We start from the raw sequence: 21,315 nt of genomic DNA on the forward strand, positions 1-21,315 counted from the left end.
TAGGACAATGTACCCTAATTTAAAGTTTGAGACCTATTCTCAAACCTTTTCTATACCCTTTTTCTGCATTTTTAGAAAGACCAGGCTTGAGATAGAGGAAAGGGTAAATATGTCATTGGCCAGTCTTAAACATGACCATATGGATGTATAGGGACTAAAACTTCCAGTAAATGATGACTGAAATTATTATTTTTTGCTATATTAATTCTTTAATCAACTGTAATATCTGGATGTCTTATAATAAATTTGATTTAGTTATTATAATACCCCTAAATATCAGCTTGTCTTTTTTCATTGCCTATTTTTAATTGCATAAGCCCAATCTAAGTTTTGTGTATAATAAACTAAGGGAAAACAAATTTAAATATATCTGGATTTCTGTATTTTTTCCTTATTGAGAATTCTTCAGAATATAAATGAGATTATAAATTTCCCACAAAATTCTCTAAGGGAAACAGATGGATTTGGTATATTGAACTTTGAAAGGTAAATGTTGGTGTGTCACGTCTATCAGTATGCAGAGGAACAAAGCTTGGGAAAAGAAGGATTTTTTTTAAATGAAAAATGGAAGAAAAATACATGTGTGTTGTGCATTATAATTCATTTGAAAAAAGGAAATGAAAACGTAATACTTGAAACAACTTAAGAAACAAAGAGTTCTTCTCACTTTCATTGACAATATAATTTATAATCCAAGGTCTGGCTTTCTATATATTTTTTCAGTTCAGAGGTCATCATGACTAACAGCATGACTGCATTGAAGTTTTAAATTTCATTCTTTTAGAAAAAGTAATATATAATAAGGCATATTGCATGTACCTCACCATTTTGAAAAGTGCATACATGTAGTTTTCACAGTGGTTTTACATGGTAAAGTCAAGGTAAAAAATTTTTTTAAAAAATCTTTCAGTTACCAATTATTACAATTTCAAATCCCAGTTTCCCTCCAAACTCCCTTTTCAGGTGATTAATAGGGCAATTACAACTTATTATCTGGGATTTTACTTTTACAAATAGCAAAATGTAGTAAAGTTTGAGCTTAAAACATTGGCAGAACCTACTTTGGCTTCTCAACACTGAACATGCAGTTGAACTCAAATTAGGAAGGTCAAGAAGGGCCTTTTTGAGGGACTCTGCACTTTGTCAGATGTATTTATTCATGTGCAGAGGATTAGAATTCATAAACATTTTGCCAGTTTTTTGAATGCAATTTCTTTTCCTTGTTGTTCTTGGCCAGGCCAAGTCAATACAGCAAAATGCTGCTTCATATGACTTATTATCACCAGAATAATATGTATTACATAACCCAAAGGAATTATAAAATCAGCAAGAACTCTTGGCTCTGCATCTTAGTGTAAATATATAGATGGGTACCAAAAAACTTATTTTTTTTAAATTAAGTTATCTGAGTGACATGACCAAAATAGGTAATTTTCTTTTTAAATATTTTTTATAATGAAAGTGATCTAGTTAGCAAAACATCTTTTAGCTATTATCTAAAGAAATATGCACAAGGTCAATTAAAATAACGTACTGTTGTATTGAAACTAATTTGAGCATGATGGTACAGAAAATTCCTTGAAACAACTGATTTTGAAGACATACCAGAAGTCCATTTTTTTCTTGTTCTTGGCAAAGTTCAGAATTTAGATTTATCAACCCAATCACACTATGATGAATATTTTTTAACTTCTTCAGTGAAGCACTTAAAAACACTAGCTTGGGGTTTGCAAGAAACAGAAGTGACTATCTAAATGAGAAGAATCCAGTTGCTTGAAATGACATCAGTGATACTTATGTAAATAGTTACATCATTTTTAGAATTAGTAATAGAAACATCTGGGAGGTTCTCAAAGAAAATGATTTTGGTACTCTGCATTTGTGCTGGCCAGCAAACAATGGCACAGTTACTTTAAGGCCAAATTTGCCTACTGTTATGCAAAGCCAATTAACAGCACCCTGGGTTGCTTCCCCTGAAAGAAATATTCCCAAAAGGTGAGAAAAGCTTAAGCCTTGCCATTCCTGTGGAAACTAAAACAAAAACAGTGAAAAACTTCAGGCAGGTAAAAGACAGAAGAGGACATGTAGGAGGAAGAGCCTTAGGTAGTAAGTTGAAAACATGGCCATTAAAAGCCCACCTGTCAAAACAGAATAAATGACAGTTTTAAGCTTGTTAGATAAAAAACACAAATGCTGTAGACATGGAAGCTACAGCCTCTGGTACTAAATGATGCTACAGCCTCTGGTACTAAAGGTTCACCGTTTATATTTGAGTCTATGGCAAGTTTTTTTTTTCTTTTTTCTTCTTTAAAAATGTTTTCTTATTTGAGTACAGTTGACAAACTATGTTAACATTAGTTGCAGGGGTATAACATAATGATTCAGCTTCTCTATATGTTATACTATGCTCATCACAAGTGTAGCTACCATCTGTCACCATAAAATGCTATAAAAATATCAATTATAGCTTTTTAAAAATATCTCATTAACTCTTACTAGGGTTTGGCTTTTACTCCTTCCTTCCTCCCTCTATTTTCCTTCCTTGTTCCTTCCTCCTCCTTCTCTCCTCTTCCCGCCCTCATTTCTTTTCTTTCTCTTTTCTTCCTTCATTCCTTCCTTCCTTCCCTCTTTCTTTCTTTCTTTCTCTCTCTCTCTCTCTCTGTCTCTCTCTGTCTGTCTTTGTCTCTCTCTCTCCCTTCCTGTCTTCCTTTCTTTCTCCTTTTCTCCTTTCCTTTTTCTCCTTTCTCTTCTTTGTAATAACTACTGTCTCAGTACTCTACTGTTGAGTAGTCTCAGCTGCTTTCATCTGACTTGGATTTCAGCAACAGTGATTACACTTAGTGGTTGTGTGTATTCATAATCTTCCCAAGGTGACTTTTTGCTCTGAAGATGCTGAAAATTTAACTTGAACTGACTGTAGTAGGTGTTGACAACCACCCCTGAGGTGAACTTTTGAGATGGTATTGTCCAAGTTGGTCATCAGGGGTTTGTTTGCTTTAGATTTTGAATAAAGAAGTAGTTTTGCCATCTCTTCATCTGTCAGATTATGTATGACTGACTCCATTGGGGAATTGGTGTGAATCTGGCAAAGCTTGCAAGCTCTTCAATTTTTGGAATTCATGAGTAGAGAGAAAGGGAGAATTGAATACAGAGTTACTGTATTATAATACAGAACAATGTTTTTCCATGGTTTTCTCTTAGATTTTGAAACCTATCCACACTCTGAAAGGGAATGTATGAATAATCTAAAGAGAGGAAAAATGTTTTGGAAAATAATATTTGAAGATACTTTCCATTGTACTTATGTTGCATTTCTTATATTTACAAGGCTTATGAGAAGCAGAACCAAAATGATATTTGGATTTTTTTTTTTTTTGCTTGTTTTTCTGTTTTAACAAATGACAAAGAAGAAGTTGTCTGGATGATTCAAAACTTTATCATGTACAGCTCACATACTGTTTGTCTTTAGGCTTTTCAGAAGGTGTTAAAAGGAATGTTAGCTAGAGGGTTCTGATTACCAATAAAAGAGAGAAAGCATTTCTCTTACATGGTGAAACAAACGTTATGACATTCATTTATCTGCCCTTTCATTCAATAGTCTTTTATTGGACATATATTTTATTTCCAAAAGTTCTAATACAAATAAAAGTAAAAGCAATATAAACAAAGTACTTTGGGAATATAATATAGGACCCTTTGTTTTTAACTATGAGAATGGGGGACTATTTTAATAGAGATAACATTTAACCTTTCTTGGTCTTGAATAAAAATGAGATTTTGACAAGCTAAAACCAAAGGAAAGGATTTATCTCTTGTCACAAAAATACATAGATAAAGACATTAAGACTTCTTAGAATTGTGGGTGGCTATGTTTTGGATTTGTTTTGTTTTGGGCACAGGAGAGGCTACTTTGAGTAGAATAAAAGTAAATAATGAGGATGGATCAGTGGAATGGAATATGGTAAGGAATTGGAATTTCTGTGGAAAACATGGAAGACATGAACAAACAAGCCCTGTGTTGGGGGTAAAATAATAACAAAACAGTGTATGACTTTTGAAGAAAGCAGACTCTCATACAAGAAAAAAAATCATTAAGGAGATAATCATTAAGAATTTTCCCCTGATAATCAATAAACAAAGTAATAGTCTATCAATGATATGTTGGAGTTGGCTTTCAATGGCTTGTGAGAGCAAAGTGTGTGTGTGTGTGTGTGTGTGCGCGCGCGCGCGCATGTCTACTCACATCTGAGTTCAGTGACATCTCACTGGCTTGAAGTAGGCCTTAGTGGGAATATTTTCACCATGGAATTCAGCAAATGCTACAAATTACAGCTATTTCTGTTAAACATTTGCCAGCACACCACTTGTTACATGACATGAAACAGGTCATCTTAACAGAAAAATCGACATTTGGAAAAGAGTGTAGTATAAATCTCTTTACTACACAACAACAAAAAACTTCAAGAAAAAGCAGTTTAAAAACATGTAAATTAGATTAAAGGAGAGAAAATTTAAAAACACAGGAAGGGGAAGAAAACAAAGGATCAAAGACAAAACGGAAGGACTTACCAAGTATAACTATCAAAATTAAACTTATTTGAAAAACAGGGACAAGGAAACAAGATTTTTGGCATATAGAATGAACTAAGCCTTCTTAATAAAAATTAATATCTTAAGTAATGGACATTGTGTTAGGAAACTACACATAAAGCACTGAGAAAATTTGCTTTCAATATTATTGAAACTTCATCTTAACATGTACCTTCATATATATATGTAATTTCCCTAATAAATTATATATATAATTTTCCTAAATCAACTGTGGTTTGAAATGTTTTCTCATTGTATCTGTAAACTTATCTCAAGGCTTAAAATATTGATAGTATAAATTATCCAACTACTTGCATTCATTATTCTCTTTCCATTAAACCACTATGCCTCCTTTTTACCTTTAAGTTCATTTTTAACTATTTAGCTAGTTCTTGTTATCGGTGTTTACGTATACCATTAAGTCAATATTTGCCATGGTTAAATGTCATAGAAACTATGAGATACTATTTGGATATGATAGTGAATAGAGGCATTTGTTCATAGTCTTCCTTCTTTCATTCATTAGCTGATATATTGTATCATGGTGGCTTTGAATGAAGTTCAGTAAACAGTACAATAACCTCAGGAATAATCTCCAAATCTAGCCCGCTTGTGTCTTTTATTTTATTGAAGGAGTCCTATAATATTTTAAGTGGGCTCCATGGCCATGACTGTACCCTTTGTTTCTTGGTTCTTCTGAGAGTATCAGGAGATTTATAGAACTCATTAGATTTATAGAACTCCTCTTGGCCAGAGATGTTTCTTTATTGCTATGTGACGTCATCCACATGTAGCTAAGATGCAGGCAGACTCAATCTGAATAATCTCAATAGTCTGTCAGTGTAGTGACTTGACTATGAATGGAATCCATCCTGATTGACTTTTTTTTCAATCTGCTTGCTCAAAGATTTTAATGACTTCAAATGAATAAAGGGGATTATTTTGAGAATGACTCATGAATCACAATATGGATAAAATTATAACCAGATTTACTTAAGCAATCAAATTAAACATATACAACTAATTGCAGACATCTCCAAGACAATTATTTAAATGAAAGTTGAGTTTTAACCACCATTCCCTCCTCAGTAGGGAATTGATAATAGTTCATCAGCATGGGAAGTCAGGACTATATGGCAAACTGCTTCCCTTATCCTCTTGGTCTTGATGATCATCCAAAGTTTCACAATATCTTTCATCCTGACAACTGAACCCTTTCTGAATTTTTTCTGTGTTGCTTTGCATGTTAGAGTGGGTCTTTTAGTCCCTTCGTAGGTGAATTTGTAGCCTTTATCTAAGAATATAACTTGTTATTTTGCTGAAATACCTACATTTTTACTTTTTACCTAAATGTACCATTATTATGTAGAAAAAATAGGAACTCAAGAACCAGGTTGACTTCCCTTTTCTTTATGTCAGAAAACATAATGTCTTTTTAAAATTCTTTTTAGTTGTAAAATATAATATTCAGAAAACTGTATAAGGTATGAATGCACAACTCATTGAAATACCATACATCAGGCACATAAATCACCACAAACCAAGTCAAGAAATAAAATAATGTCAACACTTCAATGAACCCCATATTTCCTTTTCCAATTAGTAGCCCCTTTCTCAACATAAGATTTTAATTTACCAGTTTTTTAACTTTATATACATGAAATCATGTATCTCTTTGTATACAACTTCTTTTACTCAATATTATGTTTATGAGATTCATCCATGGTATTGCAGCTAGCTATAATTCATTCATTTGCATTATTATGTAGTATTATTACACTTTATAAAAAGAATAGGAAAATGCCACACTTTATTTATTTTGCTTTTAATGATTATGGAGAATTTTTCCAGTTTGGGATCCATTATGTTCAATGCTATAATGGACTTTTTATATATGTTTCTTGGTGCATTTGTATACACATTTCCGTTGACTATATACCTAAAAGTGGTACTGCTGGATTGTGGGATTTGCATGTGTTTAGTCTTTGTAGATAATAAACTTTTCCAGAGTGCTTGTCGCAATTCATATACCTACCAACAGCATATGATTGTTTCCATTGTTTTATATACTTCCAACACTTGATATTGTCAATCTTTTTAAAATTGTAGACATGGATGTCTACATCCAACAGAATGTCTGTTGGAGTTTATCATCATGGTTTTGGAGTCTGGAGTTTGAGGTCCAGAGTCATGGTTTTTGGATGTCTGGAGTTTATCATCATGATTTTATCTTGCCTAACTACTAATGAAGTAAAGCAGATCTTCATCTACTTTTTCATTATGTGTATACCCCATTTTTGAAGTACCTATAAAGTCTTCTGTCCACTTTCAGATTGTTATTTTTCTTACTGATTTGAGCAGTTGTTTATGGATTCTATTGTTGGTGTCATGTGGTGACATACCTGGTCTGTTTACCCTTTTAATTGTCTCTTTTGATAAATAAAAGTAATTTTTAATGTAGTATAATCTATAATTTCCTTTATGATTAACTCTTTTGTATTCTTTCAAAGATTTCTTTGTGTATTGCCAAAGCTATAAAAATATTCTCTTTATTCTTTCCTTCAAGCTTTATTTTTACCTCACCAGTTAGCAGTAAAGTCCATTAGGAATTGAATGTGTGTATAGCATGAAGTAGAGTAAAGTTTTTGTGTGTTGTTTTTTTTCATGTGAATTAAGTTGATCCTACACCATTTATTGAAAATACCATCTATTCCTTATGGCTGAGTATGAGTATCATTGTCTGTATACTCATAGAGATGCTCTTCTTTTCCACAGGTCTCTTTGTCTGTCATTTTGATAGTATTATACTGCCTTAACTACTGTAGTTTTATAAGAAATCTTGATATCTCGTAGAACAAAATTCATATTTATTTTTTTGTCTTCAGGATAGTCTTGGCTACGTTTGTCCCTTCTGTGTTTTTATATACAACTTTAGAATCAGCTTGTGCAGTTCCACAAATGGATTTAGTTCACCAATAAGAACAAAAGATTATCCCATTGTAATAAAAAAAGTGATATTTAAAGGAACACTTTCTATAATATAATGATAAAGTTTGAATATAAAAAGAAAAACTACAGAAATTAACTGAAGGAAAACTTTTGTGTCTATATTAATATCAGGTAAAGTGGACTTTAAGACCAAAAAAAGGAACTAGAGATAGAGATGCTTCATAGTAGTAAAATATTCTGTTAACTGAGAAGGTGAAACAATTCAAAAGTAATGTATCTAATCATACGGTTCAAAATATATCAGGTAAAGATTGAAAAAAGCAAATAGAAACATAATCAAAACCAGAATCACAGTGACAGATTTTAACATACCTCTCTCAGAAACTTGATTGAGAAAGAAGATAATAAAAGGGGTGGGAGGTATATAGATTTAAATACCTTCATAAACTCACCCTAATTGAAATATATAATAAGCCATACCCAGAAACTGCAGAAAATCATTCTTTTCAAGGACAGTTGTAATGTTTCCAAGAATAAACCATATTTGGGGACATAAAGCAAATTTCAATAAATTTCAACTAATTGAATTCATATACCGTATAACCTCTTACCACGTGAAATTAAACCAGAATCAATATTACGTAATACAGACAAATGGAAACATAATCCACGGTTATGGATTAGAAGACCTGATAATGTTAAAATGCCCATACTTCCCAAAGTGACCAACATATTCAGAGCAATCCATACCAAAATCCCAATGGCATATTTTATAGGAATAAAAAAAATTTAATTCATATGAAACCACATAAGACCATTATTAAACAAATCAATCTTACAAAAGAAGAACAAAGCTGGAGTCTTCATGCCTCCTGATTTCAAAATAGATTACACAGGTTAATAATTAAAACAGTATGGCAATGCCATAAAGATAGACTTTGAAACCAAGAGAACAGAATAGAGAGCACGTAAATAAATCCACACATATATTGTCCCAAGAATACATATTGTAGAAAGAGTAGTCTCTTAAACAAATGGTGGGTAAACTGGTATCTATTACAAAAGAACGAAACTGGACTCTTATCTTACCTTATACACAAAAATAAACTCAGTGTATTAAGATTTAAATGTAAAACCCAAAACTGTAAAACTCCTAAAAGAAACCAGGGAAAGTTTCATGATCCTTGGTCTTGGCAACAATTTCCTGGATATGACACCAAAATCACTGGCAACAAAACCAAGAATAAACAAATAGGACTGTATCAAATTAAAAAAGCTGTATAGCAAAAGAAACAATCAACAGACTGTAAAGACAATCTATGGAATTGGAGAAAATAATTGCAAACCATATATCTGATAAGGTATCTAAAAATACAAGAACTCTTAATAGCTCAGTAGTAAAAAAAAAATGGTAATAATCTAATTTATGGACTAAGGACTTGAACAGAAATTTCTACAAAGATGGTATATACTGGCCACAAAGTATATGAAAAAATGTTTAATGTCACTAATCATCAAGAAATGCAAGTCAAAACCACATGGAGATGTCACCTCACATCTGTCAGTATGACTTTTATCAAAAATGGCAAAGAGGAGTATTGCCAAGGATGTGGAGAAATTGGAACCCTTGCATGCTCTTGGTGGGAATGCAAAATGGTATACTGCTCTGGAAAACAGTATGCAGGGCCCTCAAAAAATTAAATATAAAACTGCCGTATGATAGAGTAGATATTAGCACTCCCGTGATCATTGCAGCACTACTTACCAAGAACAAGATGTGCGCCCAAGCTAAGTGTTTACTGAAAGATGAATGAATAAGAAAATCTGGTATAAACACATGATGGAATACTATACAGCCTTTAAAAGAAAAGATTTTGCTATATGTGAAACATGAATGAGCCTTGAAGACATTACCTAAGTGAAATAGTCCAGTTTCAGAAAGACACATACCGGATGATTCCACATACATGAGGTATCTAGAATAATCAAATTCTTAGAATGAGAAAGTGAATGTTGGTTGTCAGGGGCTGAAGGGAAAGAGAAATGAGAAGTTACTAATCAATGAGTATAAAGTTTATGTCAAGCAAGATCAATAAGCTCTGGTGATCTGCTCTGTGTCATAATGCCTGGAGTCAACAATTAACAGACACTTAATTTTTTAAGTGTTTGGATCTCATGTTAAGTGTTCTTACTACAGTAAAATAAAATAAAAGTAAGATACCAATGATGTAAAATAAAATGAAGTATAAAAACAAAACTAAAAGAGTAGTTACATAATTTGAAATAAAAAACTAATAGGAAAATCTCATTTAAATTTGGAGATTTCAAAGTACAGTATCTCATGTGCCAAACAAATCACAATGAAAATTAGAAAATATTTTGAGTTCAATGATTATGAAAATATGAAATATTAAAATTTGTGTCATGTATATAAAGGTGAATTTGGGGAAATGAAGCTTTTAAGTGTTTATATTAGAATAGAAGAAAGTTTAAAAATAGAAGTATATAACTCAAGAAATTAGAAAATCAAAGCAATAAATTAAACAAGTAAGCAAAAGATGTATGTAGAGAAGAAATAATGAAATACAAAACAAACATAATATATAAGATATTTAAAATTCAAAGTTTAGGGGGCACCTGGGTGGCTCATTTGGTTAAGCATCCGACTTTGGCTCAAGTCATGATCTCACGGTTCATAAGTTTGAGCCCTATGTCTGGCTCTGTGCTGACATGTAATAGCCTGGAGCCTGCGTCAGATTCTGTGTCTCCTTCTCTCACTGCCCCCTATCACATTCTGTCTGTCCGTCTGTCTGTCTTTCTCAAAAATAAATATTAAACAGATTTTTTAAAAGGAAAAAGAGTCAGAGTTTAGTTATTTGAAATAAGAAAATTTATAGAAATCTAGCAAGACTTATTGACAAAGAAAAGTTACACATTACCAGTAGTTGAAATGAAAAAAGTGAACTTACCACAAATTTTAATGTATGGGTTATAAAAGAATGTTTTAAAAATATGTAAAAAATTTGAAATTTCATTTGAAATGGGAAGTTTCTTATAAAAATGTAACCTTGAAAAAACTGAATCAAGATTGAAAATTTGGATAAACACTATAATAATTTACAAAGTTAATATTTTTAGTGTTTTTATTTATTTTTGAAAGAGAGAGAGAGAGCATGCCAGCCCAAGCAGGAAAGGGACAGAAAAAGAGGGAGACACAGATCCGAAACAGGCTCTAGGTTCTGAGTTATCAGTGCAGAGCCCAATGCAGGCCGGGGGTCGGGGGCGGGAGGGGGGGAGGGTGATGAACTTGTGAACAAGGAAATCATGACATGAGCCAAAGTCAGATGCTTAATCAACTGAGCCACCCAGGTGTCCCCAAAATTGAATCTTTAATGCCAAATTTACCAAGAGAAAATACCATGGTGAACCCATATGGCTTCATTTTCTTACTACATAGCTTACGACAATGATGTGTAGAGTAAACAAGAATATTTGTGTGGAAACAAAGAACAGAGGTGGAAGCAATTTGCCCTATTAGAGAATTTTAGAAAAGATTTCACAGAGCAGATAATGTTTATATTGGTCCTCAGATGATTTAGTAAGATTTCAGCAATTCAAATAAGGATAGAGAAAATAGAATTTAGAAGAAACGGAATAAATAAGGGCATAAAAGTGTGAAAATACTTGGCATATTTGGGAAACATAAAAGCTAACAAGAGTAGTTGGTAGATCTTTGCTTGATTGATGTATCCATCAGTCTTCATGTACCTATTTGCAAAAATCTCTGTTTAGCTTTTTCTCTGTTCAGCTTTTTCCCTGTTCATTTCTAAATCATGAAAAAAATAAAGTTGATTTTCATGTCTCATGAATATAGAGTGAATATTAAAACTACTACTCAATAGCTTCTCCAAGAATACCTTTGCCTATTTCTGTAAATCTATGTTAGCCAACTAAAATGATTTTTATTAAATGATCTTAGATTCAGATCTGAGAATATGAAAATTACTTATTTACAACATGATAATAGCCACAATTTTATGGTGTTTTAAAATAGCTGTACTACTTAGAAATTACGTGATATGAGAAACTTAGTAAACATTTGAATTACATCAATATGGTATTGCCACTTTCTATAAAAAATATAGAAAAACAAATTTCTCTGTCACTGAATCAGAAAATTTGTATAAAGCAGTTCTGTAAGTAATGGTTGCTTTTAAGCTTTAGATATGATAAAGCTGGATGAGAACTTCATGTGTCAAGAGGTTGTGTTAAAATTATCTGGTGTATCTTATTACTCCAATGATAATTATCATCACTTGATGAAAATTGCTCAACAAAGATAGCATGATGGGTGTGTGACATTTCCTTCATCTGCATCTGCTTTATCTTACTGTAAGTTTTGCATACAAAAGTACTGTTTTACACAAATTACTTCCTTATTTATCTTTTAATATCTCTTACTAACATTGATGAGCTTCAACAGCCAGTGTTTTTGCTACATCTTATCAGCCAAACTAAATACATAACAGAATTTTACTGCATATTCTTACTTTTTGTCCAAATTTTTAAAAAATGACTATTCATTTAGTATTATTTCATTATAGTTACTTATTAGATTACTAATAATGACTAATACTTATAAATATTTGTTAAATATATGCTTCAATCAGATATTTTTAGAGCTTATAATTTTGAATGATTAAATCAACAAATACTCTAGAAAACTCAATTCTGTGGTCCCTTTCTACAAGGTTTAATTATATGAAAACAGACCCTACATGCTGCTTGCCTTCTTACCAACTCAGAGTATTACCTATTACCTTCTCTGCAAAGCTGCCAAGGAAAACACGCAGAACTTTCTGGATTTATCTCTGTCTGTGTTTATACCCTCAAAATGAAGCAAATTGCGGCAATTTATTGAAGATTAAGTCCTCCAAAGGGCATTCACCTAAAAGCATGCAGGCAAATGGTTTGGGGGGTTTAAATTATCAGTGTAATTGTTTTAATTCTCTAGGTTGCTTTTATAAGTAGACACAACTTCATCGTATTTAACTGACCATTCCAAATTGGAGGTTTAGTGTTGTTTGCATTTTTACTTTCAACACCCTAAATCACATTTACATTCTGCATAACCCAGATCTTAAAAATAGCCCACAAACCTTAATGCAAGAGAATTCCAGAAATGAGGTTTTTGTATTAATGATCTACCTGTAGTTTTCTTTCCAGTAGCCTGCACCTTTCAATTTGTCAGCATTTTTTCTCTAATGTCACAGGAGAGCTTTTTGAAGAACTAAACATGCTGAAATCACCTTATTGTTTTGTTCTTAGATATTTGGACACAGAGTGATGTTTCAAAAAAATTTGTTAGTAAATTCTACCTGGTTTCTATTAAAAATGTTCTCTAAGCTCTGAGACATAAGTGAAAGGAAAGAGCAGTTATAAGCAAGGTTGTTCAACCCTATCTAATTCTTGAGTAAGTTTTCCAATTAACCTACTGCCTATGATCAATTAGTTCCTCTGAGTTAAGAGGGTGTTACTAGGGTAACATATTCTTAAAGACAGTGTATGAAATACCAGATTTAAAAAATAATTTTAACAAATTTAAAGAATTTGAGATTACAGAACCTTTTCACTGACATTTTTTTTCTCTCACTAAACTATATTGCAAATATCCTTTTGATGTTTTAAAGGTTTTTCTTTGGCAGCTAAAAAATAACTTCTTAAAAGTTGTATTTAGTGAATTTACCCATGTATAAATATCCCTGAGCTAGTCAGTTATCCTATGGCATCTGGAAGAAAGGTGCTATTGTTTTAGATTCCATGATTGAAGTATAGAATAATCAATTGAGAGAGACCCTGGGGGAAAGATTCATTCACATATGCTGTGGAAACTTGGAATTCCTGAGTTTTAGGTTTTTTCTACAGAAAAAGAGACATAGATGAGCTTATGTTTCAGTACAATGTCTGGTGACATCGATTCCTTTTCGAGCCATATTATAATTTGACCATATTATAATTTGAATTTGAGACTACTAACTTCAGGTTCTCTACGAAAACTCCTTTTTAGTTAATACCTTTGTATTAACTAATACTATTAGTTAATACTATTAATAAATAGTATTACTTTCCTTGTTTTCTGGGTTACAATAGCTAGACAGCTATTTTGTTTGCAAGATTCTGGGTATAGGGTTTCTGCTGCTACACACCAAGCAACATCACCAAGGTATTCCCAGGATGCATCATCAGATTTAGTTCTGCCAGAACAATCCATAAATTATTTAAAATTCCTCTTCATTCCTCACAAAGCAATGTTTGCTAAGCTTGTCCATGAAAAATCAATGTAATTCCAGAAGATCATGATAGATTTCCAAGACAAGAATTTGTCCCATGCTTCCACATGGAAGCCTAGTTATGAATGTAGTAGAAGTTAAATGAAAATGCACAGTTATTTCCCTTTAAAAATGCAGTTATTTTAGCTTTGGTTTTATTTGAACATTTTCTCTACCATTTCTTTAATATCAATTGAATAAGAGCAGCTGTGTCTTAGAGCTTTCTACTGTGAAGTGTCTAAAAGTGTAATGTGGCTGGATGTAAAAATACTACAGAAGTATGGATAATAGACTGCCTACTTTCTATCTACTGCAACTTCCCTGAGGTTTTGTTTGCAGGGCCCAGCTGCATATACAGACATGATGGAATTTGGTTTGTGAAGAACCCACAAAAATTACACAAATAACTCAAATTTTTAATGAATAATACACAGACATGCACCTGCTTCAGGGACTTCATAGATTAGTTTTGTGACCAATAGAAAAGCCCTTTGGAATTCAATTACATGGCTGCAAAACAGAATAAAACTGGCTATACTTTTAGAACTGCTATCAGCAGAATGAAAATGTTAACTAGTTCTTAGAGCAGGCTTTTTTTTTTTTTTAGGTTGTTTCAATTTGCTTTGCTTCTGTCAGACTTTAGAGTTGTAATATTCTGCTCATTATTATCTACTGTTCTTGCAGCTGGAGCCGCTTGCAGAAGATATTCTCCACCAAACTCCAAATATGAATGCTGTTATTTCTTTACAGAAGATCATTGAAATTCAAAGTATGTCTTTAATTTTCTTTTATTTGTAATAAGGTACAATTAATTAAATATATTGAGAATGAGAGCACATGAAAAACATATTTAACTTTCTCAAATATGAGAAACGTGTTTAGAATTATAATTCACACACATTATGTATTCATACTTAAATGTGTTACTACCTTGCTCTTAATATGGTGAGCTCACCTGACACTGACAACTCAGAGGCTCTAGATTTAGAACCTTGTTTTTCTCATATTTTCCAAGTACTTGGGTTCTTTTTTCATTACTGCCACTAAGTATCTATCCAAAAAAATGAAATTAATATAGAAATTTTACCTATATTGTCTAATCTTAGCTGAGGGTAATTATCTCCTAATGATGTTAGAATTCAGAAATCATTTACTGGTTTTAAGTTTGTCAAGAGAGGGAAAAGTTAGTGAAAAAGCCTCACTATTAGAAAATTTAAACAAAGCAGTGAAAGTCAGAAACTTTACTCTCCATATCCCTTCATGTTGTTATTACTTTGTTAACATGTATTCTTTTTAGAATACAAACACACACACACACACACACACACACACACTGAAATCAAGCATGAATTAACATGAAAGTTATCATGAAGGGAAAAACCAAATGTCAAAATTACATGTGAAGAATAATCAGGAAAACCCTTAGCTTTGCTACTTGTCCTATAGAAGCATTTTTTTAAATACACTAAAGAAACCACCTTCCAGCTTTCTGAGTCCTTCTCTTTGCTAGATCAGTAGAATTTGGAAATATGGGTATATTTGGGGTGCTGTGACTATTTACAAATCGTGCCATACGGGAGCTCAAAGCAATCTCGACTTTACTTAATTTCACTCATGCTTGGATTGAGGATCATAGGTTTCCCGTATATGTTTACTAATTATATCATAACTGGCATAAAGTCCAAATTTTAAGGATTTTTAAGAGGGTAGAAATGGAAACGTTCAAATATTGGGAACCAAAAGCTCTGAAAAAAGACTAAGATAAAGGAACTGAAGGGGAGGCTGGAGAAGATTCCATAAGCTTGAGTACAAAATCCTGTCATTATACTGTCTCGTTTCTATTGAGAATAAATTAAGAGACTCTATTATATATTATTCTAGAGCTTAAGGAAAGGGCTCTTAAAATGATCTTTGACAGCCTCCTTAAATTCATCTACATCTAATCTAATACCCCCTTCAAGTTATCAATAGTATAAAAATACCTAGTTTTATACATATTATTTTCATTTATTCTGAGCATTCTTTTGCAGTTATACACATAGATTATTAAAAGTTATTGTCTTTATGTATATTCTCATTGTATTAAGCATTCTTGAATACTTATGATATGTTGATAGAAGATAATTCTGTCAGTCAACAAGGTACAGAAGTTGTGAAGAAGAATAGGTAGAATTTCTTGCATCAAAGAGTTATAGTCCAGTGAGAGACATTTCAATAGATCCTCCCAATATGGGATCATGAGGTACACTGAGCTAGTGGAGAGGGAGCATTCACTTTCTTAAGTCCCTTTCAGCTGGATTGAGAGATAATAGAGAGTGAGGAAGGTTCAAGGAAGGTTCAAGGAAGGCTTCTTGGCAGTGATAGGGCCTGAGCTTGGTCGTAAGGACTGAACAGGATTCAGGCCAGATAGAGTGAATGTTTGGGAGAGTAAAAAATCACAGTTCATGTACATCTTTAAAAACTGTACTGTTGACTTTTGTATTGGATCTGATTTCCTGGTAATAACTTTCTACTGCATGACTTTACCACTGATGTTTTCAAGTGATTTGTTCAGTCTGCTCTAGCCAAACAAACCTGTTTGTCTCTTGAAAAAAAACTCATTCTACTATCAAAACTTGCTGTATGAGAATTCTACCACTGTGGACTGTGAATTAGTCTTCTGTTCCAAAATACATTCCACAGCAGCCAACACTGACAATTATCCTCATTTAAAATTCCCCTTCCTTCTAAACTACTACTGAGGATTCCACCCAGCACTTGTAAATACAGTACTTCCATCAACTCTCAACACTAACATGTGAATTTTAGTTAGTAATATATTTTTTAATTTATTCTATTTGAGGGGATTTTTTTGTGTATTTTATGGTCTGTTAGTCTTGGTTCCTTATTTTGATGATAATCAGGAATATGGGAATCCCATCTTTTTCACCCCTGAACGTACTTGTAGAAAGGTTGGCAGCAGGGGAGAGGTTTAAAGTGCACGGGAGCCTGGGAATGGAGAGTAGGCAGATTTAAGTTGGTAGGATTTGATCTTCAAATCAAGGAAACCTAGGAAACTAGGGCTTGCATCTAAGGGAGTTTCTGAAGAAGACCTCCTCTTTCTTAGTCGTGGACACATGACGTAATGGGTACTGTTGTTGGCTACTCAGCAACAATGGCTTCCTAACTTCTACTCAAAAGAAGCAAGCCTGGTTTTAGTCATGAATCCTTGCTCCCAGATACCATGCAGCTCAGGAAAGAGGAACTTATGCCCAGCTCCAGAGAAGCTATTCTTAGTCTAAGCCTAAACTAGTCAACCCTCTTAACAGTGATTGGTTAAGGAATGAGGTACATGATCCAATTTGGGCCACTGAGAATCAAAGCAGGCTTCATGGATGTTCAGCCTGTGCACTCAGATAGGCTCCACACTTAGAAAGATGCAGGGCATAGTTTCATGCTCTTCTTATTGCTGCCTTTAAATTCTTACTAAGTTTTAAACAAGGGGCCCACACTTTTATTTTGCACTAGGCCTTGCAAATTATGCAGCCAGTCCTGATAAAAATCAAGGTGTTAGTGACGTGAAAAGATATTTGCCAGGAAAGACTGATAGTAACATTACCACAGGGAGAACTCAAGTTGTGGTTGAGAAGGAACTGAATGGTGAGTAAAGGTTGTAAATGGAAAGACAAATACAAGATGAGAATGATCTCTTGTCATTTGGGACATGAAGTAGAAAGCAGTACAGAGAAAGTTGTTTGAGACTGTGGCTTTGACACGATATGGTACATTTTTATGTGGTTCTTTTAAATGTGTGTCATTTGGGACCATTTGAATTGTATGTCTTTGGGGACACACTTCCAAACTAAAGAACCAGAAAGGGGCCAAATAATGCATAAGGTCCATTAAGCAATAAAATAAGGTGGGTGTTTTGAGTAACAAACTTCATAATGGCTTGAAAAATTAAAATTATGGGCTTCTGCCTTAGCAAACAATGCTAGATTTCCTTACAAACCATAAAATTGTATTCTTTTACTTTTCTCTGTTTTATAACCCAATCTTCCATTTCAAGTCCTCTTATAGGGCTACAGGCCATTGATGAGGCTTCCCATTTCCCCTTTGGTGAGGAAACTAGTCAGGACCCACTACAGAATTTGTGGATCTCTGTGCAAAATGAAGATGTGTGAATGCTTCCTTGTTAAAAAATTATCATAATTTCATGAAGATGACAGCAGACCACTGAACCAAACATGGGGGCCCTTCTGTATACGGGGGTCCTTTGCAACTGCACAGGTTGCCTTTAAGGTGGCCTTTGTTTAACTGAAGAACCTCCTCTTCACATGTGTCTCTGAGCATCACACAGGTGCCTCCTTTTAACTTTGGGAGGTGTTTGAATTTTCAGTATAGGTTGTGAAGGATTCTTTTGTGCTATGATTTGGGACTACAGTATCAGAAAACTATGTAAATGTTTAGAAGGAGGATTTGTAGCATGTGGGAAACATTCAGGCAAGTTCCTAGATAGCCTTGTCCCAAGGCAGACAGCAAGGTGCTGACAGGCCTTATGTGAATTTCTTTTTGAGAACCGAGCCCCCCAGCTGAGGGTATGCAGGTGCTGGAGGCTGTGATTAGCATTGGCCCTTTGCCTGGCCACATGTATGAGTATATTTGGCAGCAGGATCATCCCTGTTGTCCTGTCCTTGTTTATGTTACTCATTTAGCTCAGAAGAAAAGGCCTTGAGAGGCAACAGCAGGGCAATCATTCCTCCTGACAGGTAATAAAGTCCGCTTCTGACAGGTTAGGGTCTGGTTTCATCTCAAGATGGTGGAAGTATACAAAGATAAACTATGTTTGAGATGACAAAAGAGATGGTCAAGAAGCTTCCTGTGTGCACATGCTGTTCACTTTGGTAACAAGTGTTCTGTCTCATCCCTAGTAAGTTTTCTAGACTTAGCTCAGATGTTATCTCTTTTGAGAAGCCATGTATGAGTCTCCCTTTATTGTTTTTCTAGATTAGGTACATTTCCTGTGTGTTTTCATGGCAGAGATTGTTTTTGCTCGTGTTTGTTTTTAATCGCTATATTCTTTTCATGGTGTCTGTCCAAAGCAGGCATTGTGCAAATGTTTATTGAATGAACGAATCAGTTGATCTGTCCATATTTGCCACATTTTTTTTCTTAGGCCTGGTTAATTTTTTTAGCTAATTAATGTAACTCCTTGGCTAACCCATGCAGACAAGAGATTAAGAACAGGCAAAATATATATGAGCTGTTTTCTTCTGTCTTCCTTAACCCGTAATGATGAATCACTTCTAAGTTAGAAAGAACATGAAATCACTTGTGAGCTCATTTTCATCACTAATCTTCAAGGTGGCAACTCTCAGAACTGAAACTAACAGTTGGCTGGTGGCTGTAATCACCAACGAGTGATGCCAGGTAAGAGTCAGCCCAGAGAAGGATAACCCTCATCTGTATGTTTCCTTTTCTTTTTTTTTTTTTTTTTTTAATGTTTTGTTTATTTCTAGGAGAGAGAGAGAGAGACAGCATGAGCAGGGGAGGGTCAGAGAGAGAGGGAGTCACAGACCGAAACAGGCTCCAGGCTCTGAGCTGGCAGTCAGCACAGAGCCCGACGCGGGGCTCGAACCCACGAACCGCGAGATCATGACCTAAGCGAAAGTCGGACGCTTAACCGACTAAGCCACCCAGGCGCCCCTGTATGTTTCCTTTTCTAAAACCCATCCTAACAAGTTATAGAGTCCATTGACTCTTCTTCCCTTCTTTTGCACTGTAAGGTGAGAAGCAAGGTTCCCAAATGCCATTTTTCACACCAGTCCTGGCCCATGATAACATTTTACTGATTTTGAAGGGAGGAATCCTGCAGTGTGTTTTACATAAAACTAAATTCATGTTGTTTGAAAGACTATAATTTTAAGCTCTAAAACATATAATGAATGATATTGATATTGATCTGTGAAGCCCCAAAATATGAAAACCACAAGTATAGAGCCATGGTTTCCTTTTACTTACTCAATTTTTAGTAAGAAGAGTACTCTTTTTAAGTGTCAACCAATTTTGTAGACCTCCTGCATGATAATAGTGATAATCATAGTATCTTTTGATTTGTGGATCAAGAAAAATATATATGTACACAGGGATTTGAGGATTCTTTAAAACTTTTGCTGCAATCCTCCAGCGGTTTGCAGCTAAAAAGTTGAAAAACACTAGTGTAGAGGATTTTAAAATGACAGGAACTCCAATATGATCCTCTCCACCACTCACAAGCATGATGAAGAGCAAGTCACTTAACTTCTCTGAGAAATTTCAGTAGGAATGGCTTAACATACCACCACACTACTTTTCTAAGTTGAAGCTACTGTGGCAACAAAATGGTAAATAAGAAGCAAGATCGTTAAAAAAATGATTGGAAGTTTCTCCCTCAATCCCCACTTTTATCTTTTTCCCACTCTAGTGATTCTTCCCTGTGAATTGGAGTCTTCTTACAATTTCGTATTATGCCAATCACAGCAAAATAGTTACATAGGCTAGAATAAGGAAGGGACCATATCTGTCACATATGTTCTTGTCAAACAACATCCATGTTCCCTGCATATAAAATTTGTCAGTATGGCTAATTCTCTGTTTCTTAAAATACACACACACACACACACACATATTTAGGGCAATGACAAGTGAATTTGTGGTCCTCTTAATCTATTCAACTTTTGAGGCCAATATACAAAAGGATACAATTTTCTCATTGCAGGAAAATATACCAGGTAACTATGTAATTGACTATAAGGTAGTCACTTATCCACTGGTTCAGGCACCACAATGAAATAAGAAGTAACAACTGATGTGACAAGCAAACAAAGGCAAGCTAATTTTGTTGATTTCATTAGTCCTCTGTTTCCAAAGAAGATAACTAGTTGGTAAAATAAAATATAAACATTGTCGATATACCCAATAAGTATAAGTTATAATTATATAATTATAAGTATAATAAGAAGATCACCAGAGTAGTACTAATTAGATCTCTTGGCAATTAAGAAATCTATGTAGTAATTAAAGAAACAAAACTATTAAAGTAAGGTAAGACTTGTTCTAAAGAGACAACCATTGTTTCTTTTAAGTGAAATGCCATTCTTAGCCTTCTCCTCCCATCTTCAGACCTCTAGATAATATCCTTTATCTACCCCCTTATCAAGAAGAAGGGGCATTTACATGAGACAGTTAAGGAGAAAATCCAGATTGTTTCTGAACTGAAAGGAATTTGCATGTATCTCTTGTTGTGAGGAAACTGTCCAATATCTTGACCTCATGGGGCTATGCACATGGATTAAAGGATTGTTCCCCATATTGCAACCATGCACTGCATAAATCATCTTGCAACCTTTACTAGCTTTTAGACTCCACACCCAAAGCCTCAACCACATTCAGTTTTCTTCTTTTTATTCCTTTTGATTGTATTTTGATT

The 21,315-nt window shown here is 33.9% G+C and overlaps 1 protein-coding gene across 1 annotated transcript in view; it reads left to right on the top strand.

Moving 5' to 3' along the window:
* Positions 1-21,315, top strand: part of HDAC9 (histone deacetylase 9) — a 718,836-nt gene that overhangs the window by 663,565 nt on the left and 33,956 nt on the right. The window contains exon 24 of the mRNA XM_039220715.1: positions 14,553-14,637. Within this exon, the coding sequence (XP_039076646.1) occupies positions 14,553-14,637 (85 nt within the window). The remainder of the gene's footprint in view (positions 1-14,552; positions 14,638-21,315) is intronic.

The sequence above is a fragment of the Hyaena hyaena genome, unplaced genomic scaffold (genome assembly GCF_003009895.1).
Source record: "Hyaena hyaena isolate Hyena2069 unplaced genomic scaffold, ASM300989v1 scaffold_904, whole genome shotgun sequence".
Classification (NCBI taxonomy): domain Eukaryota; kingdom Metazoa; phylum Chordata; class Mammalia; order Carnivora; family Hyaenidae; genus Hyaena; species Hyaena hyaena.